The 9,573-nt window shown below is 46.8% G+C and overlaps 1 protein-coding gene across 1 annotated transcript; it reads right to left on the bottom strand.

Moving 5' to 3' along the window:
• Positions 1-1,970: 1,970 nt before the first annotated feature.
• PGPEP1 (pyroglutamyl-peptidase I) lies at positions 1,971-9,303 on the bottom strand (the record flags this gene model as incomplete). Its single annotated transcript, XM_008942253.1, has 4 exons — positions 1,971-2,220; positions 2,904-3,136; positions 3,823-3,939; positions 9,251-9,303. Coding segments are annotated over 4 exons (596 nt in total), but the record flags the coding sequence as incomplete, so codon positions are not given.
• Between the last annotated feature and the right edge of the window lie 270 nt (positions 9,304-9,573).

Below are 9,573 nucleotides of genomic sequence, written 5' to 3'. Positions count from 1 at the left end.
CTTTTAAAAGTTTAGCAGCTAAGATACAGCGACGAGAAAAACTTCTTACCAGATAAAGGAATAAACCTACCAGATAAGTAGCTGAACTATTTGCAAAAAAAAAAAAGAGTCAAACCACAAATATTTAAACAAAATATTAAATATAATAAATTACTAATCAGAAAGTCTGCCTGCCTGCTGACAATCTGACAAGTGCTACTTCGTATATGAGAATATTTCCTTAGAAGGCAAAACTCAGGAAAACCTGTAGAGTAAAAACTGTGGTCATCTCCTCATTAAATCAGAAATCCACCCAAATATCTTCACACACAGGTCCCCTTAGCTGAATTCTTACAACTGCTGAAGTCCTCGTCCTCTTGTGAGGGTTTAAAGGAAAACTGGTGTCTCCTTTGCTGCTAGACTTCAACTGGAAAACAGCACATTAACAGCAGCTCTCACTGAGAGATACTTTAGCAGAATCATTCATCATTAGAAAAATTAAAATAATGGTAGTTTAAATTGGTTCTAAAGGTTGTTTTTTTTTTAATATATATATATATTTGTAAAACTATTAGAATCAAATCACAGACCTCATCATTTAAACGGCCCCTTAGTGAGACCTACTGGTCACAATTACCAGTTTGGTGTCTGTTCCCACTGTAACATCATCTGGTTTTTGCTGGAGTCTCAGAATTTGGCAGTGAACCTCCACGCACGACTAACACCAAGCACTTCCAGAATCCTGCTCAGAACCTGTGTGTACACAGCCCCAAACTCATTACTGGGAAAGTCCACACAAGAAGCAGCACTTTGTACACTCCCATTGGGAGGGGGACGCTAAGAAACAGCCCAAAATACCCATTCTAAGCAAAATTTCCAGTCTCCTGATCATCGCCTCTGGTTTGCAGACAGTGGGAATGGGTTTAAGATTTGAAACTGGATTTGGCAGAATGTCTTTGAATCTGCACGTTTGCTTATTTATGCCTGTCATAAATCACAGTGGCCACCTAAAGTTAAACATTACTCATCTAACCTTTAACAAGAACGAAAATTTATAACTAAGGAAGTTATAAATTACTCAACCTTCACCTTAAAAAATTCACAGCTAGCACCAAGAGTCTAGGATAAAGATCTCCTGTGGAGAAAGTGGCTTTTAGCAAAGCTATTTAACCCTAATGATTTGTTTTATACAGGTATGAAACACTGTGTTTTGTACAGGAGGTATCTGGTTGACTCCAGGGAGGAGGTGGCATGGAGAGCACAAGATATTTGGGAATATTTGGCGCAAGTTAGGCTCACACTGTGCACACACAAAGGAAAAGAAAAGCTATTTCCTGCTCCACAACAAAAGGAACCCAAAACACACCCCTCCTACCAGCAGCTACCAGTTAACCAGTACGTTACAGAGGACCCTACGGAGATCTGGACAATACAAGGGTGAGAAATCAGTGCCAAAAAATACTTCTCCACTTCAGCAAAGCAATTTTGAAGACTCCTCATCTCCACCCAGTGCTGTTTTACACAAGGCAAACCCCCACCACTCCAAGCCTCTTCAGTTGTACGTCATAACCTACAATTTGGGCTAAAGAGGGGAAAATAAATGGGAAAGTGAACCCTTCAACTTCAGAACTAGCCATTATTAGACTGGGTTACCAACTCCCTGAACCTGAAGGCCAAGTCCAGCTGAGAAACTTTCCATCTGTGCTGTGTTAGCCTGGGCAGCAGCTGTCACCTGGCTGACAGACCAGCTCTGGGTAAAGCACAGCACACCCCCCCCAACCCCTTCAGAAATGAGAGGCTGTGGGTGTTTTCGGGAAGAGATTTGGAATCCTTTGTTGCCTAGGCTGAAACGCACACATCTGACAATAAAAAACAAACAAACAAAAAAACCCAAAACCAACAAAAGAGTCAATTTCTAGAAGTGGAATTTTCCTTTTTGAAGTCTCCAATTCCGGGTCTGTACGTTAGAGACTTTTTTTTTTTTCCCCAGTACTTCAGTAGCGGGGAAACTTTTGGAAGTGCAATACCAGGAGAGCTCCTGCCCGCTTTCAGTGTTCATGCTGACAATTGATTTTGTCTTCAGAATGCTCCAAAACATCAAGCATTTCTTCTATAATGGCCTGGAGGGCCCTGCCCAGCTGTTCTGCGCTGTAGGGTTTCCCCAAGGGAGGCACGTGAACAAACGCCGACCTCCCACGGCTCTGGTACAGGGACGTGTAGTAGGTGAAGTCACAGAGGTACCTGAAACACAAGAAGAGAGTTTACTTAGCAACAAGTGATAAACAACTGCAGGAGAGGAGAAACTGTGGGTTCTTTGGGGATTCTGTAGTTCTCTCGAACTCCCTGAAGGAGATTTGAGCCAGGTGGGGGACAGGCTCTTTTCCCAATAAACAAGGACAAGGGGAAACGGTCTCAAGTTGCCCCAGGGGAGGTTGAGGTTGGAGCTGAGGAACAATTTCTTCCCCTTGAGGGTTGTCCAGGGCTGTGCCAGGCTGCCCAGGGCAGTGGTGGAGTCCCTATCCCTGGAGGGGTTTCCAAGCTGTGGAGATGTGATGTGAGGGACACAGCTCAGGGGGGACCTGGCAGTGCTGGGGCAACGGTTGCACTCAATGATCTTAAAGGTCTCTTCCAATCAAAACAACTCTGGGATTCCCATCACTCAGCAGTGCAGCACCATCCTGCAACAGTGGGACACAAGCCAGGTCCTGTGAGTCTGCACAATCACTTTAACCCAATGTAGGACAACAGAACATCAAGATCCTTCTCCCCTGATGACTGGGTGAGCGCTGAGAAACGGACAGTGCTGCCACCACCACGAGAAGTGAGGCCTGTAGGAGTCCCAGAGGGCTCACGAGCTGAGCAGCAGGGGATGGGGTGTTGTGGAAGGGGTGTCTTCTCCCTGGGGATCCCCAGCACCCCTGTACCTGCCAGCATCCTTCGATATGGTGACTGTGACATCCAGCCCCAGCGCCGAGACTCTCCTGCAGACCGTGTCCATGTCAATGATGGAGTCGATGCACTCTGGGCCACCCTCCACGCAGCACTGTGAGCCCGGGCAGAACCTGCAGTTGTCTAAGCCTTTGTAACCCACATTGTGGCCACACTTCTCCAGGGTGACGGTCGTAGCCATCCCCGACACACCCACGTGAACCACCAGCTACAAGGGAACAGGAAGAGGTGAGATCAGCTCAACTCTAAACAGTGGAGAAGCACCAGGCTGCTGATGGAGTCGTTGCAGGAGTTTGTAATTACTGGGAAAGCTCACACAAGCAGAACCTTGTACACCCTCACTGGGGGGAGAACACTAAGAAACAGCCCAAAATATTCATTCTAAGCCAAATTCCTCGTTTTCAGATAAGCACCTCTGGTTTACAGACAACAGGAGTAGATTTAAGATTTGATTTGGCAGAAGATCTTCAAATCCCCACGAACAAGATTTCCTCCAAAAGTCCTTTTTATCCAGGGGCTCGTGGGTCTGGTACAGAACAATTCTTCTTTCACCCCCTCCTGGCCCCAACTGTAATTACTGGGGGTGAAAACGAGCGTTAGCATGTTGGTGTGTTGGGAGAGCCCCTGTGGCACAGCCTGGCTGTGAGCTGTCTAGACAGCCCTTTGCAGTGGCCTCTTCACACCGGCTGCTCCCCTTAATTGGAGTGCTCCATTCCCAGCTATAAAACCCTACAAATTCACATGTTCTCACTGCAAAACAGGAAAAGATCTACCAGGGGACTGCCCATCTGAACACGCTTTAAAAATGGGACTTTGTATTTTGGTCGTAGCTGTGGGCATGACAGATTTCAAGCATTTGTTGTGCCTTTACTCCTCCTCCCCTTACTCACTCACTTGTGGACTGTGCTTTTTCCACAATGCAGGAATGAGCCTTTGCACTGTCTGGTATTCAACGGGCACTTCATAGACGTGCAGATCCACGTCGTCTCGCAGCCCGAGCTTCTCCAGCTCCTGAGGAAACAAACCCGAGATGGTCAGGCAGAGGATGGACTTCTGGAAGGCTCAGGGATTAACATCAGCTTCTACTACAGGCTGTGTAACCTTGTAAACAGCACTGTAAAAAAAAAAACCACCCCAACAAACCAACAAAACTGGTAATCTCTCCACCTGCCTTAACAGCCTTCACCCACAGAGCCGTTTGTTTTGCTCTGATGTGTGTATGACAAAGAGACCAACATTTAACTGACAATAGTTATCAGCAAACGCCCACACTGGAGAGAAAGGTTGGCTGCTTGGAGGTGTGTCATCATACTCACTTCTTGAAGGAACTAGATAGTATGTAGATAAAGTAGAATTGGGAGGTTTATATCATTGTCTAATGACCAGGCTGTGATCCCGTGAGTCTCCATGAACATCAGCAAACGCGCCTCCTCTGAGAGGCTAAAAGAACATCAGACCTCTCTCCTCCCTGAACATTGGTCTTACTTTTACTTTAGCAGAATCTGCCAAAATCAGCCCGTTTCCAAAACAGGACCTGGGTTTCCATTGCTGCCTTTACCTGTCCCTCAGACTGTATTTAATTTTGCAGTGTGAGCTGTTACCATTGCAGTGATTCAACCAGTGCAGCAAATTATTTCTCCCTCTGTAACATTAACCAAAGCCATGCCTTGAAAACATCCCAAATATCCAGGCAATAAACACAGACCATTTTCTTTAAACCTTTTAAAACACAGCTAAATACCTTGCAAATACTTCTTTAAAACCAGAAGGGAAGAGGAAAGATCTTTTTTTTTTTTCCCCAGAATATCTGGCTGGAAGGCATAGATTCATCCCAGCACCCCAAGTTCCCTCTCCATGCAGCCTGTGGTCCTGGACACTTCTCCCTTGCTTTTCTTTGGTGTCTATTTCAACATGTTCCAGTCTCACCAGTAAGGCTTCAGTCTGAGGATTGCTCCACTCAGCCTTTACCAGTCTAGCCCAGCACAGGTCATCAGAAGTGAAACCTTTCAGGGCCAAACCCAAACGTTCAATTCCAGGAAAGGAGACACACGATGGGTGAAGCCTCTGGAAAAAAAAAACCTCCAACATTCTTAAACAAAACCATCAGCTGAGCTGACACAGAGGAGCCTTGTGCAGGGCTGCCCTGGGAGGCACTTCTCCAGCAGCTGAAGCAACTTCAGCTATCGTGTTTAATGAGATCCAACAGCATCTAACTCAGACCAAGCCACCCTCTGATGAAGACAACATTTTTTAGCACTCTGAACAACTTTACAGTTGCTTTTCAAGACTGTAAGTGACTGAATGTGCCACGAAGCCTTTGTCAGGGTCCCCCCACAGCTCTGAGTCTTTTGGAAAGAGGCTGCAGGTGCTTCCTCTCCGAAGAGCGATGGAGCCGTGTGCTCTCACACCTCTGCTGCCAGCCTTGTGTTCCAGTTAGAAGAACCAACTCCAGCATTCCTCAAGTTAACACAGAGCAGAAGCTTGTTGTCTAGTACTGCTGCTCCTCTGAGATCTAAGTCTGTTGAAAAATGTAAGATTTCTCACCCCCAGAGCTCAAAATGATAACTTGTCATCAAAGGGGCTGCAGGCACAGCAAGACAATAACCTGACTCCCACATCCACAACCCACTGTAGCTGCTCTCATGGATCTGTGGTAGGAACAGCAACAGAAGAAGCTACCAGACTATCAAAGGGCACTTCAAAATATTAATGAATAAGTTACCCCTGATTCAGGTTCAGATTCAGTGATCAGGGCCCAGAGCTGCTCTTTAACGTGATTTTTCGGCTTTATTTTCCTGCCCACGGAGATTACCCTTAAAAACTTCAGGCCAAGGAGCACAGATTAGCTCTTTTCAGCAAAGCTTACTCAATTTCAAATCCTGGATTTCCCTAGGTTTAGAATTCTTTTGGATTAAAGACAGCTGAAGGGAGAGGTCAAGATGGAGTTTTTGGACTCCCCTGTTACCATCCTACCTCCTCTATATAAAAACAAGCACTATCTTAGTGTCCTTTTCTCCTGTAGTTATCAGCACGAGTCATCTGTTTACTTAGAAAACCTTTCACACTTGCAGGGACAGTGTCAAAGGATTGAAAACAACTACAACAAGCAGCAAAGGCAAGAGTGAGACTTCCACGGACCAGCAGATCTGAGCAGCAACAATGATAAATCACTTGCTCTGGCTCCGAGGGCAAGTCTGATATTAAAGGCTGGTTGTATTGATCAGCGTCTGGCACCCACAGACAGTCATTACCAGAGATGGATGCTAAGGGAGGTTTCATCACATCTTCTTTACACAAACCTGCCTCCAAAACCTCCTTGGTGCATTAACAAAGTAAGGAGTTTACAAATGAGAGCATTCAAATCCAAGCCAGTCTCTTCAGGAAGATCTCCAGAGCTTTAATTGGTAGGAATTCGTCCTCGCTTTGCTGCAGGGCGTGGAATGGCTCCTCCTGAAGATGGGTTTGATCAGGGGAAGTTTTAAGGGCTGAAGCAGAAGGAGCAGCTGCAGGGAGTGAGGCACCTCGGGCAGCACAGGCACCTTCTCCTCGGGCAGGCACGTTAACCCTCAGCTTTACACATCCACAGCTTCTTCTTTTAACCAAATGCCGCATTCCCTCTGATAATAAAGATGTCCACTGGCCCCCAGCCAACTTATTACCCCCAGCCCTGTCTACCTGACAAACACAGAAAAACGAACGTGCCTGACCGATTCCCTGACCCCTCCACAATGGGGGTCTTTGTGAGCCTCTAATATCCTTATCAGGTCTGTCTAGACACCCTGACAGCAATTGTCCTTAGCAATGTCAAAACGCACTCTGACCTCTCTCCTCCTCCTCCTCCGGGGCTCAGCCAGAAGCTCTTCAGGGGGATGAAGGCAGGAGCCTGTCAGCTTCACACTCCACAGGGCACACCTGTGTCTACACCCAAGTCACACCAGGGAGGACAGAGCAGGCACTGAGCCCGTCTCAGTAACCACTTCTTGAAAGGAAGGTCCCTCCCAAGCAGAAATTGCAGTGGAAAGAATTCCTCAGCTGAAATATTAAGCACAGAGGAGCAAATCCACATTGACACAGAATATTTTTACTGTAAGCCTTGTAGAAGAAAGCAGAAAGAAGTTAGTCTTCCCTCTGAATTGATAGGAGAACTCTCCCCCGCGTGTAAAAAATCTCCAAACATTTCATCTTCACACCATTTGACTGCTACAGCCACTGTTTAAGGTACCCATGTGTAAAAATCATTCAAAACCAAAGAGCTACACTGAGAATTCACTGTGGTCAGAAGGAAAAGCCACACACCGTATCCGTGTCCTATATAAGAAGCCAAATAAACCCAAAAAGAGACCTGGAAAGAAAAGCAGTGAATTTTATCCTCGGGATGCAGGATAATAAAAGATGTAATAAAGCAGAACTAGCTTAGCCCTAAAGCTAGGAAGGATTTACAAAGATTGTTTAATTGATTTTTCTTCTATTAAAATGCAGATCACACCGTCTGGGGTTCAGAAACTCAGACACGCCTTTGTGTCCACTCAGCTCCATGAAGTCCCCTGTCTGAAACTCGCACAATGCCCCACTCCCATGTGCTCAAAGACATGCTGTTCCTTTTTTGTCTGGGCCTCTCGGGGCTGGGGCTGGGGCGGGGGAAGGAAAGGCAAATCCTCCCCACTGCCCCTGCGAGCTCAGCGCTGCAGGCAGCCGCCGCCGCGAGCTGTTCAACAGCACTCGCAGGAAGATGAGCCCCAACCCAGCAGCTCATGAGCCACCAGCTCTAGTTTTAGACTCTCAAAACACCCCCAAGCCCCTAAAATGACTTTAAAACGGGCGTGATTGTGTTATCTATCAACCACAGGGCTGAGGGGCTGTTGGCTCCTCGAGCCGTCGCGCTGCGGGACCGACCGTGTCTCTCGACAGGAATTGTAGGTTTGGATTTGTAAGCCCCATCACAACAGCCACCACTCTTCCTGTCCTGGAAGCACAATCCCCTTTTGTCCATCTCCTCTTGAATAAAAGTAGCTTGTTTATAATTACACGAGCAAGAAGGAACCAAACCCATCAGCCTCACTATGAAATTTCAGTGCTGTTTTTTTCCACAGGCTCTCAACTTATATTTTTCCCCCCCACACTTAAACTGAGCAAACCCTCCCTCAAATATATTCCTGTCCAAGAGGCTCTTGGAGGCAAAGGTTTCATCTTCTTGTGCCAGCCAACACATTAGACATCTGGACATTAGTTGACTGTAATTGATTAGAGTTTGTGATTTAATTTAAAAGCATTCTAAAGAAGATATTAATCTCAGAGCTCTGAAGGGAAGAGAGACGTGTTGGAGAGGAAAATAGATTTAATTCCCTGGGCAACTGTACTAAAAGGTCCCCTCGAATTCCCAGCAGCTTTCTCATAAACCACATCCAGAAGTGACAAATAAGGAAGAAGTGGGATAATGTGGCAGGGCTGTCCCCAGCTAATGTCTTTACAGCAGGCAGCCTTAATTCCTCACTTCAGCTGGGGCCGAGCTCTTCTTGCCTCATTTGTGAGCCTATCAACCTGACACAGACCAATGTGCTCGTGCAGACACACAGCTACAAGTGGCTTAAACTTGATTTGTCCAAGTGTGTAGCATCTGCTCAAGCAAGGATCAGAGAACTGTTAGGATGTCTTGGGTTGGAAGAGACCTTTAAAGGTCATCTAGTCCAACTGTCAACAATCCTCCATGGGCACCTGCATCCAGTGGGGTCAAACTCCACGAGTCAACCATCATTTGCTGCTGGTCCTCAGCAAAGGAGGCCACAGACACTGCCTGACCCCCTCCACACCTCCTGCTTTGCTCAGCACTGGAGGAGCCAAGCAGGGAAAGGAGACAGGGATGGCTGCATCGCTCTGGAGCCAGTCCTGACACTCAGCTCCAGGGTGGACACCTCTGCAGTGCACTCGAGACCATCTGACCACTCATTACAAGGGAGACTTGGCTTAAAGGTTCACCAAGTCGCTCACATTCCAGCTGAAGCTGAGAGAAAACCATCACAATGCTTCTGGGTTGGTTTGTTTATTTATTTTGAATTCTCCAGAGCAGAGGAAGATTCCAGGCTCCCTGCCTCTCAAATCCAGGGAGTCAGTCTACGAATTCCTCACTTCCCTCAGCTACATTAACTCGGTCTCATTAAATTCTACCAGCTTAGGGACTGTTTTTAGAGAAGTGAATAAAACATTATCCAGCTGACCATCTGGAGAGAGCCAGTCTCAGCAAATACACTGGGAAGACAAGCTGTGAAAGAGCTGCTGCAAAGGGAAGTTGGTGTGGATAGGTTAAACCCCCTAAGAGCCACGTTACCTGCACTGCAATCCAGCTGGCATTGACAGCGTGCTCTCCAAAGGGCCCAAACCCTGCAAGAGAAGGAAAAACCCACCGTGAGGAAGCCAGCCCTAACAGGCTGCACTGAAGTTACAGCTGCAATGCTCTCTGCCCTTTCCTGGTCTGTGTAGCCAGAAAGAAAACCCACTTCTGAAGCCCAATCCTTATTGACTTGACATCCAAGCACTAAGAGCCCTTCACAGCAACGTCTCAGCCTCACACTGGGAAGGAAAACAACAGCTTGCCTTGACAGAAACTCTTTTTTTCCCCCAACAGACCCTGAGAAGTGCATTTTTTTTTTC

The sequence above is a fragment of the Merops nubicus genome, unplaced genomic scaffold (genome assembly GCF_000691845.1).
Source record: "Merops nubicus isolate BGI_N331 unplaced genomic scaffold, ASM69184v1 scaffold16156, whole genome shotgun sequence".
Lineage (NCBI taxonomy): Eukaryota > Metazoa > Chordata > Aves > Coraciiformes > Meropidae > Merops > Merops nubicus.
The sequence above is the reverse complement of the archived record's forward strand: the minus strand, read 5'-3'. Positions and strand labels throughout refer to the sequence as shown.